Source organism: Clarias gariepinus, chromosome 5 (assembly GCF_024256425.1).
Source record: "Clarias gariepinus isolate MV-2021 ecotype Netherlands chromosome 5, CGAR_prim_01v2, whole genome shotgun sequence".
NCBI lineage: Eukaryota > Metazoa > Chordata > Actinopteri > Siluriformes > Clariidae > Clarias > Clarias gariepinus.
Genome location: NC_071104.1, coordinates 13,658,303 through 13,684,879, shown reverse-complemented (window position 1 = coordinate 13,684,879; position 26,577 = coordinate 13,658,303). Strand labels below are relative to the sequence as shown.

The 26,577-nt window shown below is 39.1% G+C and overlaps 1 protein-coding gene across 1 annotated transcript; it reads left to right on the top strand.

Moving 5' to 3' along the window:
• Positions 1 to 17,023: 17,023 nt before the first annotated feature.
• Positions 17,024 to 26,577, top strand: si:dkey-229b18.3 (uncharacterized). The gene is made up of 7 exons (XM_053496756.1): positions 17,024 to 18,313; positions 19,840 to 19,913; positions 20,028 to 20,262; positions 20,492 to 22,710; positions 22,878 to 23,087; positions 24,062 to 24,164; positions 24,970 to 26,577. The coding sequence occupies exons 1-6, from the start codon at positions 17,989 to 17,991 to the stop codon at positions 24,161 to 24,163; spliced, it is 3,165 nt and encodes a 1,054-aa protein (XP_053352731.1). The 5' UTR covers positions 17,024 to 17,988; the 3' UTR covers position 24,164; positions 24,970 to 26,577.

Sequence of the window (26,577 nt, the reverse complement as noted above, 5' to 3'; positions counted from 1 at the left end):
CATCAGAGGATGGGTACATGGTGGTCATAAAGGGATGGACACGGTCAGAAACAATGCTCAGGCAGCCTGTGGCATTTAAACGATGCCCAATTGGCACTAAGGGGCCTAAAGTGTGCCAAGAAAACATCCTCCACACCATTACACCACCACCACCAGCCTGCACAGTGGTAACAAGGCATGATGGATCCATGTTCTCATTCTGTTTACGCCAAATTCTGACTCTACCATTTAAATGTCTCAACAGAAATCAAGACTCATCAGACCAGGCAACATTTTTTCAGTCTTGAACTGTCCAATTTTGGTGAGCTCGTGCAAATTGTAGCCTCTTTTTCCTATTTGTAGTGGAGATGAGTGGTACCGGTGGGGTCTTCTGCTGTTGTAGCCCATCCGCCTCAAGGTTTTGTGTGTTGTGGCGTCACAAATGCTTTGCTGCATACCTCGGTTGTAACGAGTGATTATTTCAGTCAAAGTTGCTTTTCTACAGTATCAGCTTGAATCAGTCGGCCCATTCTCCTCTGACCTCTAGCATCAACAAGGCATTTTCGCCCACAGGACTGCCGCATACTGGATGTTTTCCCTTTTCACACCATTCTTTGTAAACCCTAGAAATGGTTGTGCGTGAAAATCCCAGTAACTGAGCAGATTGTGAAATACTCAGACCGGCCCGTCTGGCACCAACAACCATGCCACGCTCGAAATTGCTTAAATCACCTTTCTTTCTTATTCTGACATTCAGTTTGGAGTTCAGGAGATTGTCTTGACCAGGACCACACCCCTAAATGCATTGAAGCAACTGCCATGTGATTGGTTGATTGGATAATTGCATTAATGAGAAATTGAACAGGTGTTCCTAATAATCCTTTAGGTGAGTGTAGAATGACTGCATATATAGAGATCTGAATCCTAACAAAACATGGAATTTGGACCTCAGCTCGATAGTTTTACTGACCGGACCTTCCTAAATTTTAATTCAGTGCCGCTGCATTAGAAAAAGCCTTGGAGTTTACATGTTCTACCTGTGCTTGATGGGTTTCCTCCCACAGTCCAAAGACAGGCTAATTGGGATGTTCCTAAATTCCCTAAAGTGTGTAAATGAGTGTGTGGTGTGTGCCATGTGACACCATCATACAGAGTGTTGACTCAAGGCAGGTTGGGATCATATATTCATGCTGTTGATGCCCAATTCTGACACTACCTCTCTGTGCCTCAATTGAGCATCAATTGAGACTTATTAGACCAGGCTTCAGTTATGCGGTTTTGGTGAACATGTGCCAATTTCAGCTTCCTGTTTTTGGCTGACAGAAGTGGAGCTTGACATAGAAATACTCAAAACAACCTGTCTGGTGCCAACAGTCATTACATGGTCACAATCACCAAGATCACATTTTCCCACAGTTTGATATGAATTTATCAGGCTTACCTCTGCACAAGTTTATGTGCTGCACCACTGCCCCGAGACTGACTGAGTAGATAATTGGGGTCAGTGGTTAAAGCACTGGAGTACAGTTTAGAAAGTCCCAGGTTCAAACCTCATGACCACCAAATTCCCATTGTTGGGTCCTTACCCTCCAACTTTATCAGGTGCTCCTAATAAAGTGTACAAGGATGCACATTGATTAAATCTAGTGGTCGGCTTCTCATCATGTTGGTAATGAGCTACTGCATTTTTCTATGTAAATTTGAATTGCTTATTTATTTCAGTTAAGTGTGTAAGTTTAAGAAGTATTTTATCACATGCAGTAATCTCATATTACATGCATTTGAAAACATGCATTGTTTAAAACAAATAGGGCTAGCCATTTGATAGGCATTCACATAAAAAAAAGTAATGACACCCTACAAAATAAGCCAGTGTTAAGTCGTGCCTATAGTAGGAGGTGCACCGGCCGAGCAAAACTTAGTGTATTTACACGTAGTGTATGATAGTTCCATTGTTTAGTTATAAAACGAGGCAGCACGGTGGTGTAGTGGTTAGCACTGTCGCCTTGCACCTCCAGGGTCCGGTTCGATTCCCGGCTCTGTGTGGCATGTTCTCCCCGTGCTTGGTGGGTTTCCTCCGAGTCCAAAGACATGCAGGTTAGGTTGATTGGTGTTCCCAAATTACCCGTAGTGTGTGTATGTGTGTGTGCCCTGTGATGGATTGGCACCCTGTCCAGAGTGTACCCCACCTCGTGCCCTAAGCCTCCTGGGATAGGCTCCAGGTCCCCGTGACCCTGAATACAGGATAAAGCGGTATAGAATATGAGTTATGAAACTTTATTTTTTCCTAGCGGTTTGTTGGTATCTCTAAATACAAATTAATCATGTTTTGAACACATTTGGATTGTTATTGCAACTGATTGTTAATTATAAATGTATGAGGATACTTAATTTGGATTTTTTTACATTTGGATTCATGGGGTAGACCTAAAAAAACTTTCTTTAAAGGACTAATAAATGAGGTCTCCATCAATTTCAGTTTATCTGTTGAGTTTTTTTTTTTCCTAAGGATAATTGCTCTTACCTCTTACCTAATGTAGCTCTTACCTTTTTTCCAGTGAACCTTCAAAGAACCCTTTTTAACAAATTATTCCTGTGAGCCCTGACTGCTAGTCGCGTACCTGTGAAGTTAAAGATTCCATAACCTTGCAAGTCATTAAGCAGGGTTAACTCATTTGGGTGGCACGGTGGCGTAACAGTTAGCACCTCAAAGGTTGGTGGTTTGAATGTCGCCCCCGGTGTGTGGGTGTGCAGTTTGCATGTTGATGGATGACCCACTTACCACATTTTAAAAAGAAAAAAAAAAACATCAGAGTCTGCCTTTGTGCCACATGGTCTGAATATTTTAGCCTTCAGTCTCATTCATATTCAGGCTGACATCAGTCCTGCCCCTTCCAGACAGCTCGTTCAATTATTGCTCTCATCCATACAGTATATGGCCAAAAGTTTGTCATCCCTGCTGTTTTTTTTTTTTTTTTCTTTTCTTTTTTCTGGGGGTTGAGTTTAACTCTTCTACTGTTCTGGGAAGGATTTTCACTAGATTATACAGCATGGCTGTGCACATTTGCCTATTCAATCACAGAAGTACAGTATTAGGAAAACCAGGTACTGATGTTGGGTGAGAAGGTCAGAATTCCAGTTCATCCCAAAAAGTGCTCATTGGGTATAAGATCAGGGCTCTCTCTAGGCCATTTGTATTCTCTTACACCAGCCTCGACAAACAATTCATGGACTTTACTTTAGGGCTTTTTCATGCTGGAACAAGTTTAGGCCTCTTAGTTCCAGTAAAGGGAAACCATAATGCTGCAGCTTACAGACATCCTAGACAATTGTTTTCTTCTTTGGCAACAGTTTGGGGATAAACTTCATTTAAGTGTTCAAGTGTTCACAATCTTTTGGCCATATGGTGTTTCTTTAGATACACAAACTTATCATTGCCAAAGCTATAAATTCTTTTTAATACCTTTTTTTTTAATAACCTGCAATGACCCAAATAATAAACTAATTAACAGCACTTCCTGAGCTGAAGTGGGAGTGTTAGAGCCCGGAAAACACTACAGTGCAAAAATACAGCGTGTACTCCAGGATTAGGAATATGTGCTGTACAATTTAACAGGAATGTTTACATCCTGTTCAAGCAATGTAACATTTTTTAGTAGTAGCTTCTTTGTCTTTGGAAAACGTTTTGCAGTGTATGGTAATCACATGGACGGCGATGTGGTGCAGTAGTTATCTCATATGGACTTTACACCCATTTAGTAATCCACATCACTGCTAAGGTTACCATTGCTTCAGAATATTGCTTGCTGCCAATATCTTGATCTTTAACCTCTTAGACACTGTTGTATTTAGACATTTTGCTGGACACCTAATTTTTTTTCTCCACTTATTTATACCATTTTTTTTATTGTATTCATAATGCAATAGCTGCCATGGACCAAAAATACATACACCACATATTTTGCATAGCATGTGTATATTGCATTTGGTTTGACTCATAAGAGCACACGCCCATTTGTCCTTTAAGGAGAACGGGGAATATAACACAGACCAAATATACCACATGAAACACATTTTGAAAGACGTCACATTGCATTTTCTCTGAAATTTTAAGGGTTAGGGTTAGGGTTCTGAAGGTACTGACTATATTCTGCTTTCGTAGCACAGATATGGCTATATATATATATATTTATATATATATATATATATATATATATATATATATATATATATAAAGGAAAGGGTTTTTTTTTGCATCATTTACAGTGTTACCTCTGTGTTAACTATGGAGCCATTCTCACTCACTCATCTTCTATACTACTTAATCCTGTATTTAGGGTGGCGGGGACCTGGAGCCTATCCCAGGAGGCTTAGGGCACGAGGCGGGGTACACCCTGGACAGGGTGCAAATCCATCACAGGGTACACACACATACACACTCACGCACTCATTTGGAGCCATTCTGCATGGTATAAAAAAATATAAGGGGAATGCCTTATATTAAAAAAATGCAGCTATGTGGATTGGTTCATTCGAAGTGCCTAGAGAAGTGTGTGTGTATGCTTTCCAGTGATCATGCCCAAGACAAATTAGTTCCTGAAGAAGAATATCCAAATTCAAATTCAAATTTTATTTGTCACATTTACAGCCATACACAGTATGATATTCTATGAAACGATTATCCTTCCATAATCTATACATTTTCTACCATGCAGGGTCAAAGGGGGTCTGGTGCCCACCCTGGAGAACCCTAAATAAGGCCCCAACTTATTGCGGGGCAAGAATGTGCACACACCCATTCAGGCAATTTTGCCATTCAACCTACACTGCATGTCCTTGGACTGTGGACAGCAACCAAAGTAGCCAGAGAAAAGACGCCATGCACAGGATGAACATTTACACAGCTCGCAGACAGAGCGGAGCTGAGATTTGAATCTGGAGGTGAAAGGTGACGGTGCTAACCACTAAGCCACCATGCTGCTGTATCAAATGGTTAATGTGATGGTGGATCCAGTCTTTTGCAAGGCATCACGCAGACACAGGGAAACCATGAAACTCTAGGCAGATAGTAACTCGAGCTCAGGGTGGAACCAAGAGAGACCCTGAAGCTGTGAAGCAGAAACTTTATCCACTGTGGCATGGCATTCAGAGAACACTAAAAACATATTGGAGAGCTTTTAGAGACTGTTTGACCTGTAATTTGTAGATCTTTGGTAAGGTGTCCACAAACTTTTGGACACATAGTGTATTAATATATTGCATGAAACGTGAGTCGGTGTGAGGGGGCAATTACAGTATGACTCAGTCTGTGTGATGCACACTGTGTATGTGTGTGTATGTTGGGAGGGGGGGGGTGTATGGGAGGGTTTGGTGATGTTTTTGTTGAAAGAGTTAGTCATGAGTCATGTCAGGAACAGCCTCAGCAGTCATAAGCTAATTTACTACATGCCTCTTGCCTTCATTCCACCATCGTTTGTGAGAAGCGACCATTTTAACAAGCTGTTAGAGCTTTTATTATAATTGTATCTATTATGTTGCATGAATCTACTCCTACATGCTGCTAGCGCTACGTTTAAAGGGACAACTAAAATGCACTGATGATTCATTGCTGGACATGGACCATAAGCTGAGGGACTGAGCCTATTTAAGATTTTTCCATTCTCATTCATATATCACCAACTATCCATAGAAAGCGAACATACAATAAGATTTATACTGTACATTAATTCCCCATCCGTTATTTCTAGTTAGTTCTAGTTGCACTCTAGTTTGTATGTATAGATGAAGAAGCTTTTACTTACACTACCAGACAAACATTTGGACATATCTTATAATTCCATGGTCTTTCCTGATTTCTTTTTTTTCTTTTGACATTAAAAAAACAAAGCTGAAGGCAACTAAAATATGCACTAATCTCATTTGAACAGTTGATATGGAGATGTGTCTGCTACTTATGCTCGGTTATAACGGTTATAATCTGAGATGCTGTAAATTGGTGATGCTGGTAGCTCGAAATGAACTTCTCCTCTGCAGCAGAGGTACGTTTTGGTCTTGCTTTCCCGGGATCGAATTCAAATTCAAATTTTATTTGTTGCATATACAATCATACACAATACCGTAGGCAGTAAAATGCTTAGATAATGCTTAGATGTAAAATATACAATAAAAGAAAAATATAAGAAAAAAAAAAGAAAAATATATAAAAAATATGGAAAATAAGAAAAACAACTGTACAATATAAAACAATATAGAATTTATGGAATTTTTTATGTGGGAATGAAGCTGAATATAAGTAGAAATATCCAGGGAGTGTGCAAATATGTGTCATATTTTAAGTGACTTATGTTAGAGTAAGTAACTAATGTCCACAAATGTGCAGGTGTGCTGTGGCCACTTGTGTCAATGAAAGTCTGGAAATGTGCAGAGTAAGTGCAAGAAACATATGTGTGGATGTGCAGAATGGATCAGTACTGATTGGTGTACTGATTAAGAGACCGTATCTCCTGCAGGAAGAAGCTCCTCTTCAGTCTCTCTGTGTTGGCCTTCAGGGAGCGGAAGCGCTTTCCTGACCTCAACAGAGAGAACAGTCCATTGCTGGGGTGGCTGAGGTCCTTCACGATCTTCCTGGCCTTGGTCCAGCACCGCTTGCTGTACTAAAGTCCACTATCAACTCCGTTGTCTTGCTGACTTGTTCCTCTGGCACCAGTTCTCCAGATTTCCAATCTCCTCCAGGGATGTTCTTCATGAGAGCCAGTTTCATCATGGTGCTTAATGGGTTTTGCTAATATACTGGATAATACTGTTCTTGCAAAATCTATTTCAAAACAGCCAACATTAGTGTCCTAAAATAACAACTAAATGTTGTGTTGTTACTCGATTTCAGGCCTTTATTATTTTGAACAAGATGTCTTTTTAAATCTTTATTTCTAATAGGTATTGGTATTTATGTATAGTTATTATTGTTACACTGCTTTTAGGTCATCTATACCAGGGGTGATTTGTCCATAGGGGCATGGATTTTTTTAGACAACACTCTGCAGTTACACAGAATTGTGCAAAAAACAAAAGTAATAAAAAAAAAAAAACATGTGTAGAGGGCTTGCAAGCTGAAAAACCTTGCTGGTGAGAGAGATCAGAGAAAGAAGCCACCAGACTGGTCATTTTAATTATGATAATTGCAACAAAATGGCAGCATGATGGTGTTGTGGTTAGTACTGCCGTCTTGCACCTCCATGGTCTGGCTTTGATTCCCGATCAGGCTAAATTCCTGCCTCCTAAATTCCTTGCATGTTGTCTCACTGTTTGGTGGGTTTCCTCCAGTTACACCGGTTTCCTCCCACCGCCAAAGACATGCAGATAAGGCTAATTGCCGTTCCCAAATTGCCTGTAGTGTGTGAGTGTGTGTGTCGTGTGATGTGATTGGCACCCTGTCCAGGGGGTTACCCTACATCATGCCCTAAGTCTCCTGGGATAGTCTCCAGCCCTCCCCCCCCCCATGACCCTGGAGACAGAATTAAATGGTATAAATGATGGGTGAGTGAGTAAATGAGTGAGTAATTACAATAAGCACTCTTTACAATACAACCATGGAGAGCAAAAATAACATCTCAGCACACACAACACATAATATATTGAGGTGTATGGGCTATAACAGTGTAAAAGCCTGTGATAGTCTTAGATTCTTGTTTTTGACTGATAGGAGTAGAACCTGATGCTGTTGTCACTCACTGACCACAAAATTCAATTGTCTTGTGCATTCTCAGAACTGTCGCTCACTCAGTGTTTTTTGTGTTTTGCACCATCTTGTGAAAACTCTATTCATGGCATGATCAAAGTCACAGACATCACACTTTTTCTTTATTCTGATGCTTGATAAACATTAACTGAAACTCTTTCATGATGTTTTTGCATTTCAATTCTCCCAGATGATTGGCTGATTAGATCATTGCATAAAAATAATGTGGATGATATGTGTACTCACTCATCGTCTATACTGCTTTATCCTGTATTTAGAGTCGCAGCATCCTGGAGCCTATCCTAGGAGACTTAGGGCATGAGGTACACCCTGGACAGGGTGCCAATCCTTTGCAGGACACACGCACTATGGGCAATTTTAAAACCCTAGTTAGCCAGATCTGAAGGTTTTTGGACTGTGGGAGGAAACCCACCAAACACAGGGAGAACATGCAAGCTCCACGCACACAGAGATGGGACTCAAGCGTGGCCGGGAATCGAACCCGAATCGTGTAGGTTCAAGGTGACAGTGCCAACCACTACACCACAGTGCCCCCTAATATGTGTACATTTCTAATTATTTAACATATTGCTCATTGTTGTTTATTTCGCTGTCTCAAACTCAGTGTCCACCAACACCACTGTGTGGTAATAAAATTATAATAATGTGTTGTGTATCTTATAAATAAACACCTAGCTTTTTAGTCACGAGTATGCTCTTCATGAAATTAAATACTATATGTGTGAAATTAATTTATTCATAATTACTTTCTCCTGGGCAGGGTCATGGTGTAGACTCTCCAAGTGCAAGCGTGCTACTGCCATTATTCTAAGAATGACATTATATAGTAAATAGTTAACTCGCATAGGATCCATGACCTTTGCTGTCATTTAAACTACAGCTAAAAGAGATTATTTGGGATGATTTCGACCTGATAGTGAATGAAAAACAATCATCAATGCCTGCCTATGTGAAAGCTAGTTAAGAAACCCGTTAAACCTGTTAGAAAAGCATCATGAGCAGCTCCTTCATGAAGATTCGAGAGAAAATGCCTTAACTGTTTATCAAGATTCAAATATCAAAAACATATGATCAGTTTACATTCTGGATGTGAACAGTTCTTGGGCACTGTGCTGTTTTTGGACATTTGATGGTTTTACTGTTATAACTTTTAGGTGAAAAATAAAAAATGAATATTACAAGGATAGCATTTCCCACATTTTATTTAATGCATTCCATCAATTCAAACCAAATACAAATATTCCACCCCATTATACAGTAGACATCTCTGCCCCTGTGCCCCTTTCACATGCAGCAGGAAATGCATTCCAGAAACAGCAATGAAACATTTTCTGACTACTGGGGAAAAAAATGCTGATAAAATGATTGGCCTTTTTTTTTTTTGTTCAGCAGACTTTCCCATTCCCATTCAATAATATTTACTATAACATTATGTATCTTTATAATGTTCTATTTATTAGTCATCTGATTATATTATGTCAATAGCACAATGTTGCACATTGATGACATTCTTTCATTAGTGCCATAGACTTAAACCAACTGTTAAGGTAAGTCTGTCTATTTGCAGTAATTACATGGAAAGGTCAGCTCCTGATCATTCTGTGCTAAATAAATATTGTAGTGTAGCTTTGTTTTCTGCTTCTAATTTAACAGCATTATGCACCCTATCCTCATGCACCCTACCAGTATTCCAATAGTGTCTCATTATTATGCACATTAAAACAAGAATTTTAACGCTTTTCTATACAGAATACGTAGATACACATCATGCACCACATACAGTACCTGTATGCATTAGAGAAGGTTTGGCTATTATCAGCAGTGTTGATAATAATCTAGGCTGTGCCACAGTCTCCCTGTCTCCATTTTTCTATGTTCCTGGTGAGCAACAATATGTCAAAACATTTGGGCAGTCCTGCCATGAAGTCACTGCTTGCAGGCTGTATTGCTGTCCGAGCCAATAGGATGTAAACATGTCATCCTTATCCTGTCCTTTTCAATGATTCCAGTGTTTATAGCATGAGTCAGATTATAGGAATACAATGTTAATGCAGGCAGATAATTTCTGAAGCACAGGTCAGAATTCCGGTTTCATAGAAACTTGGTGTTGCCAGGAAACTTTCAACGCAAACAAGTATTAAAACTATGTACTAGAATTACATGACACACATGAGATCAAATATGCACTACAAAACTATCACAGTGAAAATGCAATGCTGCCTTTCATACAGCCAAGGAAGAGTAAATCCATTAGTATCTAAAATATAATAATCATCATTGTCAATATCATCATCCTCATGTTCAGTGGGTCTTGTGGCTCAAAAAATTGAATCAAGAGAATTTGCGCTTGGTTTCTTCAGATTCTAAAAAAAAAAGGCCAACATTAAAAAAGGCAAGCTAACTATGCTTAGGGGATTTTATACTGTTAGACGGTGTTTTTAGACACTGTTGGTCAAACATACAGAGATATGAGTCAAAACATGAGGGTTTAAAGTGGGGAAGAAAAAGAAGTACAGGTACAGGTGAGAGAAAAAAAAGAGGGCCCAGCACTGACCCTTGGGAGTTTTCAGTTATGTCTGCATGAAGCATATGTGGATCCCTTTTATGTCATATGATATGAGTATCCCTCCAGCTAGGAAACAATCTTCTGTCATGCTTGACAAGTAATTCCAAGACTCATGGAATTATAAGGACATTTTTGAGTGAATGTGTTGATGGCTGCTGAGAGGTGATGATGATATTTTGGCTGATAATATTTTTTTATTAATATCCACATGAGCTGTTTCTCTGGAAAAGGGCATATAATAGTGGGTAAAAGTATTCAGACAACATTAGTTTTCCCTGTGCAGAAAACATGTAAATGAGTTGAAAGTTTCTAAATAATTAAAAAACTTTTTTTTTTTACAAACTATGTGACAATGGAATTCAGCTTCAGGATCTATGGCCTGAGTTAACTCCAGACCTAAACCAAATATAAAAAGTGTGGGTAATGGTGAAGAAGCTACAGGGGTAGCCATCAAGAAACTGTCTTCGATAAATGATCTTCAGAAAGCAATCAAGCAGGCATGGATTGAGAAAGTGACATCCGAATACTGTGTTGACTCGAATCGAGAAAGTTTTAAAGAATAAAGGACTTCCTAGTAAATATTGATTAGTGTTCAGCAATTTCATTGTAAAAATGCACAAATTAGTGTTTTTATCTTGTAGTCCCTATTAAAAAAATTTGAGAATGTCATTAAACCATTGAATTTTACTCTCACCACTGTATAAATAAGGTAAATTATTTAGGGAATGAAATCTTGGGATGATGCAATCTCTAATTACATGTATATTATAGCTGGTTTAGCTTTATTTATTCTAGCTATACAGCTAAGCCAAAGAGATGACATCATTATTAAATAACAGTCATCGTCATAACATTTGTAATTGTGAGTTAATTCAATTGTGTAAAACTACTTTTTTAGCAGCACAGCAAAAGCTAATTTTGCTAAAAAGCTAAAAAAAAAAAAATTGAGAATGCGATTAAGAGGTGAGGTAAAAATTATTTAGTAGACACAAACAGATGGTGTGGTCAACAGGATTTTAAGTCAAATTAGACAGTGTTTATAATACATTGACACAGTGACGTAGTGATTAGCACTAATCTGTATGTAGTAGTTAGACTCCTGGTCTTCCACTTCCAGGGCCTAGGGTTCCATTCCTGCCTCAGGTCATGGAGTTTGCATGTTTTTCCTGTGCTTGGATGTGTTTCCTCCCAGGTATTTCAGTTGCGACCCTGTACAGGATAAGTGTTATAGAAGATCAATGTATAATAATATAAAATCCTCAAACATGGTACTTATGCTGAAATTAACAACTGTAGGGGTGTACTTCCACATGAGATTGGATGGAAGACTCTACAACACTGCAAGAGCAAAAACCAAGGTGAACGGGATCATCAGAGATATGCTCTTTGCTGACAACGCAGCAGTCGCCTTATATACTAAACAAGATCTACAGTGTCTAATGGACAGATTCTCCCAAGCCTTCAAAGACTTTGGTCTGAATAACAGCTTGAAGAAGACCAAATTTTCTACATGTGATACTTTCATCACATCCTCTGCATCAGCTGGAACAATAAAATGCCCAATGCTTAGGCCCTGGCCCATGCTGGCCTCCCCACCACGTACACGCTGCTCAGACAACACAGACAGGCTTGGCCATGTGCACCGTATTACTAATTAACTTATGAACTAGCTTCTTCCAGTCTATATTGAGGTTGGAGCATAATATATCACAATGAATGTCATAACTAAAGTAATTGGGAGGTTGTTTTTTTAAATCCAGCATCAATGTATGGATACAAGTTCATGTTTCTATTGTATGCACTGTATATGTCACCCATAAGATTTTATCCACTCAGGTGAGGACAGACGGGATTCACATAGTAATTCATAAAACTTTGTTGCTGCTCTGAGCATAGGAAATTAACAAATATGTACTGTATACAGTATATGACACAATGATTCGGTCATGCATGGCTGTCTACAGCTTAATACTTTATAGAGACTAGGTTGTGCTCTAGTTATGTCTTTAATCTAGTTATGTCTTTAATGCATTTACCATGCACTCAAAAGGTTAAGAATTGGATTGCTTTACAGCTTTTTCTTTCATCCCTAATGTATTTGTGCTTTAACCACCCAATGTTAACACATTTTGCCTTATAAAAACATATTAGCTATGCTATGCTTCTAACTATGCTTAGGTTTTTTGTACTTTCATGAGATGTCGTCTATGAATACAACAAGAACTTTTTGGTCATACATACAGAATTGTGAGTAAAAAAAAAAGTGTTTTGAGTAGTGAAGGAGCACTTTTCTTTTTATTTCTAATGTATTTGAGCTTTAACTACAAAATGTTAAAACAGGTTAAGTATAAAAAATGAATAAAATAAGTCAGTATATCATTTTTCTAAAGCAACTGTATCCTCAAATGGATTTAACTGACTGTCACATGACTAAGCAGTAGACTGCAGGATACTGTGTTATACTGTATACATTACATAATATATTTAATGTACTGTAAAGTATTCTATTCTACAATTGTTCTTTGTCTTTCGGCTGTTCCCATTGCAGGGTCGCCGCAGCAGACCATCCGATCCGTACACAACTTTGGCACAGGTTTTATACTGGATGCCCTTCCTGATGCAGCACTCTCATTTCATCCGGACATGGAACCGGCACTGCATCCAGTGGCTGAGGTTTGAGCATTCTGTGGGAATTGAACCCAGGTCCTCTGTATTCTATTCTGTCTTATATTGTAGAATAGAATACACCATCACCCCATAAATAGATCTTTCGTAAACGTTTCCCACAATGTTGAAAACACAAAATTGTATAAAATGTGTTTGTATGCAGTAGCAATTTCCCCTTTAATTGAATTAATCAAACATGTTTCAGCATGAGATTGCCCCTCTGTACACAGAAAGCTTCATGAAAAAATGGTTTGCCAAGGATGGTGTAGACTTGAGACTGACTTGCAATGAGCCCTGACCTTAGCCATATGGAATACTTTCTGGATGAACTGAAATATTGACTGCACTCAGGCTATTCACCTGAAGTTAGAGCCCATCCTAACTAATGCTTGTGTGACTAAATGAGCACAAAACTCCACATCTACACTACAAAATACATGGCTGGTGAAAATTAACTAGGCAATAGTTAATGGCTATAGAACTTGTAGTCTCACTGGAGCACCACCCCATGGTGCACCACCATATTTTGCTCTTGTGTGTTTAGACCAGCATTTTCCTTTGCTTTCCTTTGGACTTTGGCAGGAACGACATGGATGTCATGAATGGTCTTCAAGAAGTCGAGATCTCACCCCATGTGATTTTTTCCTGTGGGGCTACACATAGAAGGAGGTGTACGGGACAAGGCCTCGCACACTGGAATACTTGGAGGCACACAGATTCAGGAGGTTCTCAGCAATATCCCAAACAACTTACTTTAGAAGACGTGTGCAGTCCATCCCTGGCCATTTGAAGAAACTGGCTGATGCAACCAGTGCCTAAGTTAAAATTTAAAGATTTGCTTTTATTTTCCTATGTAATAAAGTACATGTACAATTTGTTTTAATAAATTAGTATTAGAAAAATAGACATTATTACCAATTTTAACGGCTAGTTACTTTTTACCCCCCTATACAGTGGAAAACCTTCGTAAGAGAGTCTGGGGTTATTATAACAGAAAACTGGAATGCGATGTTAAACAAGCGAATATGGGTGGGATGGTCAGGTGTCCACAAACCTCGGGCCATATAGTGTATTTCAAAAGCCTGAAACCTCTGAGAGTGATCAGCAAATCCCTCCAATAAACAAACACAAATGTCATACAAATATCTCAGCTAAATGTGGTCTTCTTGTTTAGAGATTAAACATAATACCAAAGTATGATCTACCTTGAAAGGACGTCATATATTTTATTATGAAGGAATGTACATCCATCCGGTAACAGGAGAGCCTTCATGAAAAGTGCACATGCAACATTGCATCAAAGGTGAGCAGCTTAAAATAATTTGTTTTATATAAGAGATCAAATGAATAATTATTAAAAATTTGCACCTGACTTATATTAGTTAATGTTACTAATGGAAAAACCCACATGAAATGCCTGAAGTACACTACAGGTGACTTTCTTGGTGGAGCAGGGTAAAATGTCCTGTGTCAAGTTCGAATACATCGCCTAAATATATGGTTAATTAATTTTACGATGATAATGTCAACATCTATGTGTCAGACAAAAACAATGGTATTAGGTGTGTATTAGGCAACTCTAATCTACAGTATTACTACTGTGCAATATCCCTTACCCTAGCTTCATACACAATCAAATAGAAAAGTAAATTTATAATTGTTTAAAAGAATGTCATTACTTAAAAAAAACTATATACAATAGTATATACAGTACATTCATTTTTTTCACCATTTAAAACTCCATTCCCTTCTAAGAAACTGCTGTCCTAGAAGATGATTTAACTACTTAAATGAACTACAGACCTGTAATATTAATATCTATACTGCTTCACACACCCAGCTATATTCTGCAAAACACAGCCTTTGTGGATTTAGCCATACAATCACTCCTCCTAATGACTAGGTTCTCTCTATTATTTAGAAATTCAGTCCTGAATAAGAAATCAATCTGACCTTCAGATGTGGCCTTTACCATTTAACAAAACGTTACTTGAATACATGCTTTTAGACTTCCTGATAAAGGACAACAGAAACAGTACAAAAAAAAGAAATATATCTTATTCTCTAAATAAATGCTTGTGAATAACAATTATCTTCGTTTCCAGGATAAAAACATTTCCTAAATTTTAACACTGGTTATTCTGGCTCCATTTCAGCAACAATCATGCAGACAAGGCAGAATTCAAGAATCTGTGAATTATGTGTTTTTTTAACAGTGTGTTATACTACTAGTACTACTCCTACTATTACTACTACTACTACTACTAATAATAATAATAACAAGAAGAAAAAGAAAAATCATAGTAATGTTGTTGTTAGTCATTCAGCTGCTCCCGTTGAGGAGTCGCCACAGCAGACCATCTGATCCGCACACAACTTTGCACAGGTTTTACGCCGGATGCCCTTCCTGATGTAAATCTCCTAATTTTAACTAGCCTTGGGACCGGCACTGCATAATAATAATAATAAGAAGAAGAAGAAGAAGAACCCCACTCTTTGTAGTTGTAGAACAAAATACAAAAAGTACTATGGAGGAAAAAAAGGATTAACATACTAATCTCTGTATGTAAAAATGGTGTGAAATGTTTCTCTCGTTTTTGTTTCTCACCCATTGATTACTCTGGAATTCAGCTTTTGATTTAATCCCATTTTAGATGATTACTTAGATGTACTTTACTCATGGTAGCTCTTAAAACCCAGAGCTATACACGACTGAGCAAAAAAAAAATTTAAATGGGTTGCATAGGCAAAGAAATAGCACAAACACACATGATCACATGTTTTTATGGTTGCTTTTGGCTGTTTCCAATAATAATAATAATATGCTAATTTTTAAAGTTCTACATTTTTGCAACATCATTCCCACATCACAGTAGGGGCAAAATTTACATGTTAAAAAAGTAATGATAACTTTGGTTATATTTGACATACTGTATCTGAAAACCCCAATGCACGGTTTGATGTCTGAAGCCTACCCGTTAACACACACCAACAAGGCTTTTATATAAGCAAATTTTTTTTTTTTTATTTGTGATTAACCTATGCTGTGTTGCTGTGCCGCTTGGGGTTTAGGGCTTAAAAACTATATATATATATATATATATATATATATATATATATATATATATATATATATATATACTGTATATAAATACCATTGACTAATAGATTTATAATCCAGTAAACAACTGTGGCTCTTTTAACTACAGGTCTGAGTAGTTTCATATTGTGATTAAGGGCCTACAAACAATATATAACAATTTTTTGGCTGAGAAAATATGCTATTTCATTGCTATGAGATTTTTAATAAGATTAAGTACTTGCGGTGGCATCAGAGTCAATAACAAAGCTTTTACATAGATTTTATTGGAGAAACGCTCTTAACTCCAGCTCTGTCAGATCTTATTGTTTATTTGATTTCTACAGTTTTCACTCTGTATAGAGAATCTGCCTGTTTCATGCTGTTTGATTTAGTTTTTAAGATAAATGATCATTGCTGTTTAAAGTGAAATGCTTGATGCAGTTGTAGATGATGTAATATTTCAGTTAGTTTGAACTGACTGATATGCGGATGATGTAGCCTAAAAACAGGTTGTGTCTAATCTAAAATATAATCTGATTGTCGACATATTGCCTGATTTTGAGTCTAAATTGACGTGTGATGAGGTTGAGAGAAGATTATGACAGATGCTAAATAAATTCATAATATCAAAGAAGCTTTGCAATCCGTCCATTGTAGACTACAGAGAGGGCCTTCGTGACCACGGTTCTCTTCTGTAAAATTTAGATTTAATACGAAATCGAAAAGCTAACCGAAATAAGACGCTTATTTTTCTCATTTTAATTTCCATAATGATAAACTTAACCAGGTTCACTCGATGAGGCAGCGCTGACGTCAACAACCTATCTTGATCTAGGGAAAAAAATGTGTAAGGGTGTAAGAGCAGGATTGATTGACAGCCGCGTGGACCAATGGGAGCGCGCGTAGTAGCGGCTCTTTAAAGAGTCTACTAATAGGCATCGCTGGAGGGAGGGGCGAGGTGTTGGGCGTCGAGGAGAAGTTCGGTTGACAAGCCGTAACCAGCAGAAGGTGACGAGTTTAAAAAATTGGATTATTTGATCGTGTGCTTGGAGTTTACGTCGCGGGAACGCTCGGAGTGTCCATTAGAGGAGCAGGACCGCGTTTGGATTTCCGTCACTTTTTTAAAAAGTCTCCCTCTCCCGTCTCGTTGAGGACTCGTAGGTCGTTGGACTCCCGATGCTGGGCGACGGAGAGCTTCAGCATGTTGCTACAGAGTTAAAGAAACCACAAGTTAACACGAGACGGGAAGAGGCTCTGTGCTGAGCTGAGCTGAGCTGTGCTAGCTGGCTACATGTGCTATGTGTGAATTTGTAACTGGAGCTGACAGAGACCGAGAGCTTATCGTTTTTAATTTATTTTTGAAGCATAATTAATATTATTTTAAGTGCAAGAGCAGAACAAATACATTTCTACAATATGGTTTTACCCTAATTTTCCCGGAAAACTAATTTTATTTAGGGAGGTTTCTGGTGTTAATATTGACACTTATGTGGATGAGAGTACAGACAGTGATGGTTTTAATTTGCAGCAGATTGTCAAAGAAACTCGTATAAAGTTGTTGGGGAATGTGTTTGAGGTCGGTGCTGACTCTGAGTGAGTGAGGACTGATGTTTGGACCCCTACAATGCCCTGATGGAGTTGTGTTGCTTATCATAAGTCTCTCTCTCTCAAACACACGCACACACACACACACACACACACACAGAGATGGATGGATTTCCCTATTGCACCCTTTCATGAGCACATCATGAAAAGTTTCTGAAGTGACCCTTTGGAGCATCCCTAATTTATAGGGGTTAGGTTATTTCCCATGTTGTGTTGCATGCATGTCCACAGAGGGTATAAACAAGCATAGCGTTAGTTTCGTTTAGAAAAGAAGAGAAAAAAAAAAAAAAACAACAGAAGAAGAAAAGCGATTGAACCAGGAAGCCGGCGGAAATGGCCGGGCAGAAGTGCACGTACAGCGCGCGCGACGCCGCGGATGACACTTTGTGTCCCAGGGAGCGACAGGAACATTTCCCTGGCTGCCTCCTCAGTGGCGCCTCCTCTTCCTCATCCGCCTCTTCGTCGCCCTTCTTCGAGACCATCGGCGGGTTGCTGTACCGTAAAAAGTTAGAGAAAGGCTGCGTGCAGTACCGCGAGGTGCTGGCAGAGGACAGGCGGCTGTACTCCATCCAGGCTTTTCACGCGAGGACGCCCGGGATCCCTCACCACACCCTGGAGGACACCTACCGGCTGGTCGCAGAGCACTACTGGTGGGAAGGTACAGGATATTATTCCCGATTGTTAAAGCTTATTTCCTGAAAGTGACGCGATAGATTAGAGCCTATAATACCAAGGACGAAATCCACCTGCGTGTCACTGGACTGATGTGTTTATCTTCATGTGTCGACACAATCGTGTCCGTGACGTGTGAAAGTCTCATTTCTTGTCTGAGTTATCTTGGGCGACAGATGCACACGCCTTAAAGGCTGGGCTATGACCTATTTGTGTGTGTGTGTGGAAAACGAGCTGGTCCACCCGAGCCCTGAACACCCACCAGTCTCGTCCCCAACTTTTAAACTTGCTGAGATGGGCTTTCCACTTCCTCGTGGAAACTTTAACATTTGTGTTCGAGCTCAGTTTTAAAAAAGAACAAAACCCCCAAATCAGATCTCCATATGAACATACTATATTTTACTGAGGTCTTCTCTATCTAAGCAGTGTGCACCAAGTTGATATAGTTCAGGGTTCCCGTGTTTGAGGTGGATGGAAAATGCATTTCCAGTAGTGCGGTATGAAACACAGTACATTGGTTAAGGCTCAGAAACGCTGCATACAGGCACAAGCAAAAGATTGCATAGTCCTAGGACAAAACAGTGGAAGAAAAACAAATACTGTATAAATTCTAAGGACTGATAATCTTCCTGTATTATCACAAGTGTGGAAAAAAGAAGGTTATTTTAATAGCAAATATAGTTGCAAGCAACGATGAGCGGGCCCAAGCACCTTTCGCCATCGTTACCTGGCCACACCAGGGCCCTGGATGCTGGGGGGGGCGGGAGGCACAGTACATCACCACCACCAATACCATTGTAACATAATATTAATAATATTTAGACTATAACATCATAGGGCTGGTGTCATGGTGCTTGGGCCCTAAAAAATTTTTTTCTCAGAAGAACAATAGAACCCTCGCATACTATGACATGTCAGAGGTCGATGGAAGATACATTTCCAGTAGTTTAGTATAAAATGCAGTACGTCAGGTAAGGCTCAGAAACGCTCTATTCAGACGTATGCAAATGTTTGCATAGTCTCAGGACAGTGTAAGACAAACAAATGTAAAAAAAAAATCATTTTTAATGACTATTTTTAGTCAGGTTCGACCCAATTTAGTATCTTCCTGTATTATCGCAAGTACAATTAATGGTTATTATAATAGTAATTAACTCTTTAAAATACTTGCCTTCTGTAAATTATTTGTAAGACAATGAGCAGTGTGCTTTTGCTTCCATTTAGAAATAAAGGGGGTTTCAAGCTACTTTTCACCACTGTGATGTGGCTTTTTTTTGGTAGATAACAAATAATTTGTACGCCTTTTGAAATAAAATGTTTAGTCATTATTAATAGTTCTGTAATTAAACGTATGTCATTTTCTGATGTGAATTGTGTGTGTGACAAAATCGTATTAAAAACATACTGTACTGTGTTACTACTCCTCTGCACTAAACATGTGCATAAATGTAAGAATGTGTGCTGCCATATTTTGTGATATGTTTCCTAATCCACCATGTGTGTCATTTTCAGGAATGTACTTTCAGGTCAGAGACTTTGTTCTGGGCTGTGAAGAATGTCATCTGAAACAGGCTGAAAAAGCACAGGTAAGATGATGTGTATATCATATAAGATATGATGCATTATCCAAAATACATGATTTCATATTATATGGTGTTTGATATTCATGATTCTGCTTTGCCTTTTTTCTGTGGCTTTAGTGTTCAAGTTTGAGGAACATGTCTAAGATCATTAAATCACACAGTCATGAAGTTCTGAGCAAGCTGAATAGCCAGCGAGAAGCTGGACTGTTCTGTGACATCACACTGAAAACTGGTAGTGGCCACTCGTTTGTTGCCCACAAGGCGGTGTTGGCAGCTGTGAGCGAGTATTTCCAGGAACTATTTACTGAAATGGACTCCACCACTGAACCTCAGCCACATGTTGACCTCACGGGTAAGCTCTTTCAAACACTTTGTTTTGAAAGTTTATCTTGGGGTTTGTCACCTCTTAATATGTAGTTTCCGGAGACTTGCGATTCTTGCAACAAAAAAAAAATTCCTGGAATTGAGTGAAGTTAGCCTGTTTGTGTGCACCATATGTAAAAGCAAATAATAAATAAAAAAAGGATGAATTGGTCCTAAGTTTTGCTCATTGCTAATCATGTATTGTGTATGCTGTTTAGGTTTTAGTGAGGAGAGCTTACTTGCTTTGCTTGAGTTTTCCTACACGTCCACCCTGACTTTGAACTTGGGCACACTGACCGAGGTAGCAGCAATGGCTCGCCACCTTCGCATGTGGCCCGCTCTGGAGGCCTGTTTTGCTCTACAGCATGAGCAAGACGATGGACATCAATCCTCCAAACTGCTAAATCCCTTGGGAACACCCTCTGTAATGGCTGGGCTTTCCTCCATAAAATCCTTGAGAAATCAAAGGTCCCTCTTAGGAAGGACGGCAGGGTTTAAAAGAATAAGGGAGCAGGAACAATTGGGACCCTCAGGGCCATCCTATTTCAGCACGTTGCAGAGCAGATTACATGTAGTAGATGGGACTGATGAATCTGACAGTGATCAAAGGTTACCTGCCCAGTGCCTACTCCAGACAGAGGATAATGGCTTTCCTTGCAGCCCAACTCGCAGGATGAAACTTATGGACTTTAAATCTCCATCCAGCAAAAGGAAATTGTCTCCTCGCTCCTTAGCGTCAGTCATCCAAACATCTCCCTCTACTTCCACTCGATCCTCCTCACCATCCCGCCGACTGCTTCGCTCCACACCAGGAGCTGCACTAGCTCTGCGTAGGCTTCTACCCAAAATTGACCTCTCTTCCAAGAGGAAGAGAAAGTCCCCCTCTTGTCAGCGGATATACAGGGTAAAGAGTGATATCTCTGTGCAACCTTCCCGATCTCAGCCAAGTTCAGTTATCACAGTGAAGGTGAAACAGGAGGCAGAGGAGGATGAAGTGCACAGTGCTATCCCGCAGGATGAAGTGCACAGTCCTCGTGCTCAGGAAAAATATCGACTACTTAGTTTCCTTGGCTTGCAGCGGAAGTCCCTCGTGCCTGGTCCAGAAGAGCTCTCTGGCTGGGGGCAGAAAAAGAGACTTAGGAAGTTGAAAGTAAGTGACTACTCTCTGACAGTCCGACGCAAACCCCGTACACAAAGTCTAGGGGGAGTTGCCTCTGGCTTAGGAGGTTTAGTGGGAGTCAGCCCCTCTATGTCCCTCTGTGACATGACCAGAATGGATCTTCTAAAGAAAGTGATAAAAGCAGAACCCCATGTCACCACGGATAAGAAATTCAAACGGAAAAACTATGCAGCTGGTCAAGTGGAGAATTTGAGTGTTAGGACTACACGCAGCCAATCAATGAAGGAAGACTCAAGAGGAACTCTTAATGAGCGGCCGTTAAGAAACCGTAGTAGCAGCCCAAACAAACCATTACCTCGACCTCCAGGCAAGGGAAGGGTTAAAGCGCAAGGAGTCCATGCCTCCCCAAAGAAAGCTACAACAAAGACAAAACAGGAACCCCAAGAGTATGCCATCTCACAAACTGCCCCCTCTCACAGTGGTAGCCGACGCAGTCGGGGACTCACAGTAGCCCCTTCTAAAGCCAGCGTATCTGCTCGCAAGAGTGCTCCACCAGCAGACCGTTCTCTAAGAATCACTACCACAGAATCAAAACGCATGCTGCGCTACAACGTTGGACGTTCGACCACAGACAAGCGCAAAGGTGCAAGACAAAACAAGTCAGTCCAGGAAAAGTCAAAACAAATAAGTGGAGTGTGTAAAGCAAATAGTGTCAGAGAGAACAAAAAAAATACAGCACCCAGAAAGAGAACAGAGGACAAGGTGGCAGATCTTCAGGGTACACGTGGTTGGGATTTTTCCAATACAAACCACGAGCACTACAATAATCCACTGTACAGGGTTATAAAAGAAGAGCCAGCAGATCCTCTCCCTCTGACTCAACCCTTTCTAAATAGTGATGCTTCTGACCTGGGTAAACGTCAAAGCAAACCACCCGTGAAACTCTTGGACCAAGGTTTTCTCTTCGGCCTTTGTCGACCATCAGGTGGAATCAAGAGGGAGGAGGAGAGTGTGGACATCTGTTTGACTCGCTCAGTCTCTCACAGTAGTGCTTCCCATAGCAACACATCTCCAGGCAGTGTCAGAAGGGACCGGATAAGAGCAAGGATCACGCCAGAGGCATCTGGGTTAAATGGACCTCACTGGGCTGGGCTTGGCAGCAGGTCTACTTCCTCTTCTCAAAGGGTGCTTGTCCGAGTGAAGAAGGAAGAAGAAAATATAGATGTTTCCCAGCAGTCAAAGACTAACAGGAGGTTTATACAGCTCAGAGACAGCAAAGGGAGTTGTAAAGTTAAAAAAGAGGCACCAAAGACAAAGGTAAGCTAAGTACATTTAAACTTATCCCATAATTAATATATACATTTACTTAAAGCTTAGTATAAACTTGTTTTTTTTCCCAAGACTTTGCAAAGCAGCAGATTTCTATAGAAAGCCTTGCTGAGTGAGTAAATCTCATGAATACAAATTGTCATCTCTTTTCAAAGAATGTAAACAAGTTGTATCCCGTGAGCAGTCGGCGCACTGTTATGCTGGAGTCCATCCGACGTGCTCGCTTCAACCAGAAAAAGGGTCCTCGCAGTCAGTCCTCAGGCGGAGCCCACACGTGCCTGCAGTGTAGAGCGTCTTACAGAGACTGTGATGGCCTCATCATGCACCGGATTAGGCACATTGAAGGCAAACATTGGCCGTGTCCTGTAAGTTCCTTAAGACAATACTGCTAAAAGCTCTCTGTTAGCAGTTTTCTATATGATAAAATGGGTGTTTAAATGAAAAAAGGACTTTTGATTGTACAAAACACAGTTATAAGAGTAAAAACTACCTTTATTTCTCTATTTAATCCCCTGTCATACTAATGCACTTATCCTAGCGTGTCACTAGTGCTTGTGACTGCCTGCTTCACATCTGCAATGCTGGCCTCCCAGGAAATCCTTTAATGGCCCAAACATGTGAGAAATAGCTTGGAGTAAGGTCAGGACTGTACAGGATGTGGCAATATCGATGTGCCAGCCAAGTTACCGTAATGCACAAGATGTGTTCGTTGATTGTGTGTACAGTTGCCACAGACAGATGCAATTCTTCCGCAAGCTGGCGACAAGTTTTCCTTAGTTTTTCAAGTATCAGGTGTTCCACTCGCTGAATGTTCACTAGAACACCTGCATTGGGCTTTAAGTGACCTTGGTCGGGATCATCATTCATGGACATCTTTAAAACATTTACACCATTCAAAAATGTTTTGCTGCGGCTAAGAGTTTCATCACCGTACTGAGCTTGAAGTCCTCTGTAAATGTAGATGGGTTTCACACCTTTATTTGAAATTTAGAAGTCAGAAGTCTTGGTTTTATTTGAACATCCCTCATGCAGTAACTTTACCCAGCCTTGTAACGATGCTGTACAGATGCGATATTGATGTCTTAACAGCTAGTTCTCCCTTCAGGTGTTTATCATCAAAAGGATGTTAAAGCAAAACAATTTAATGACGAGCAACGAGACAAAAGTGCACACAACGAGCAAATTATACAGATCATGTATCATCTGATGAAAAAAGATACAAATCAAAACACAAACATTGTAACAGATATTGCTGTCCCGTCTGATCTCTGTTTTGTCTTTAATTCTGCGCTCATCTCCCTTATTTTGACTTGCATTTCCTTTTATTCTTTTTCCACAGTTGTGCAGTAAGACATTCTTCAGACAAAAAAATGTGAGAAACCACATAAGGACACATAATCCCAAACTCTACAAATGCCGTCAGTGCATTGCTTCTTCTTAAGGTACCATTCATATAGCGATGTATAAATAACTAGTATAAGTATAGCACGTTTTCCTGAACGTATCGATGCTGTAATATACACTTAATAGGTAATAAATTACCTATGCATTTTTTGACTCTAATTAGCCAATGATGTGGTAGTAGCACAATGCAAAAGACCATGCAGATACAGGTCAGAAGCTTCAGTTAATGTCCACGTCAAACATCAGAATGAAGTGTGATCTTTGGGACTTTGATTGTGGCATGATTGTTGATGCCAGATGGGCTGGTTTGAGTATTTCAGAAACGGCTAATCTCCTGGGATTTTCATACACAGCAGTTTCTAGAATTTTACACAGAACAGAGCAGAGGAAAAAAAGAATCCTGTGTAGAAACCTTTAACCACTATCATCATGATGGTATGCATTGTGCTGCTGCTGCTGCTGTTGCTGATCATTTGGGTGATAACTGCATGAATGTGAAGGTGTACATACCGTAAGAATGCAAGCGTTTCTTATATAGAGTTAAAACTGCAAGTGTTTCTAATTAATTGGAAATGCACGAGTGTGTATTCAATCTAAAGTTAAGGGTTAAGGGCTCCACAGTCTGTGACATGTTTTAAGACAAACCTGAAAACGTTTCTTTTTAATCAATGTTTTAACTGATTATTTAACTGTGTAATTATTGCTGTTTTTAATGTGATGTTCTCTTAATTGTCTGACTGCACTCTGAGATTTTCCTTGTAAAATGTAAAGTGCATTATAAATTAAATTCATTATTATTATTATTATTAAAGTAAACTGTGCTTTTTTTTTTTTATTCCGTAGGTGGAGAACACTGGGATAAAATAGTGAAGACAAAGGCTGACTTTTTTTTCCCTTTTGTTTTTAAATTAAATTCTGTTTGGAAATATGAAACTGTAAATGACCGAATGTGTTACATGAGAATGAAGTTCAGTCTATAGATGTAATTATGGTTATTGGTAATTTGTGCTCTTTTTTTCCCAGTACAATAATAGTAATTGTTTATTTAAATAACCAGACTAAAGATGTTTTGCAGTTTAGATAGATGGGGAACTTGAACAATTGATGTTTCTCTCAGGGGATGGAGCCTGATGGTAATGGCGATATTTGTAAATGAGGATTGTGTAGAATGCTTTAAAAAGATTACTACTATTGTAATTACTGCAATTATAATATTATTGTTATTACATGTATTTTTATAAATAGTATAATCTTGAGTGCACTTAAAAAGTAGCTTTGTTTTCAAACCTAAGAATACTTGTCAAGTGGTCAGGTGAGAGTTCTGGGATCTACTTGAATGGGGGCCGAGGTGGAGCTTTCGATCTTCCTTTGGCCCAAGGTAATTTGATAATAATAAATTAGAAAGTGGACAGGACAGAGGTTACTGGCACTGAATCATTCTCTAAATGAAGAGGGAGGGTTGAAAGAAAGAAGATTTATAGCTATTGACTGTAAATGAAAATGCCTGTCTTTGCTTATATTTGCCATCTTTATCTTTACCAAGAGGCAGATTTTAAATCTGTTTTAAAATAAGGGAATCCCAACAGGTCTAAATGTGACTTTTTACAATGTCAAATGTGTTTCCTGTATATTGCTGTTTTGGAAATTTGTTTTTAATGAGGCAATTTAATATCTTCTCAGATTGAGAGATTTTTTTTTTAGATCCAAAGCTTCCACAGGATTTAATGCAGTGAAGTTGTATGAAGTTTAAAATGTAGTGATTTTAGTCTAAAACTACAAATGTTTTCAAACTGTTAAAACAATATCAATATAAATAAATTTCGAATTTTACTCTGCACCTGTGTGGCAATATTGTCATACCACAAAATATAGTGATGTCATTTCACTAATTAAGAGTCGAAGCACATAAGAAAATTGCGTCTTACTATCTTTTTTTCTTTTTGTGTGTGTGATTTGGACCTCTTTTGTATTTCTGCTAATCTGTGGTGTCTTTTAATATTTGTAACTTTTAAGTCTTTTGCATTGATGGAATGATGGGATGTTACTATAAGATGTAAGCCATGAGGAAGTGCAGCCCACTGTCACAACTTATTTAAAAATCCTGTTTACATATGCATGACATGCTTATTGTAGCAAGAAGCATGAAATACATGAAAATGTATGTGTACTATCCTGCATTAAAAATATGATGTGGGCTGCAAAATAGTCAGTTATTTTATCTTTTCCAATAAAATTTAGAAAAATAAAATGGAAAATAAACAATTAAAGGTTACATGGAAGCCCAAATTTAAAAGATCTTTATGTGAGAGCTGCTTGGTAATTTGCATTTAACTAACAAGCACTTTTATGCCCATTTTATTACTTTTAACTTCATGCATGTTGACTGGACATGACTTTTATTTTATTTAGACTGTAGATGGTTAGTTGTAGTTAATTAAAAGTGAGTGATGT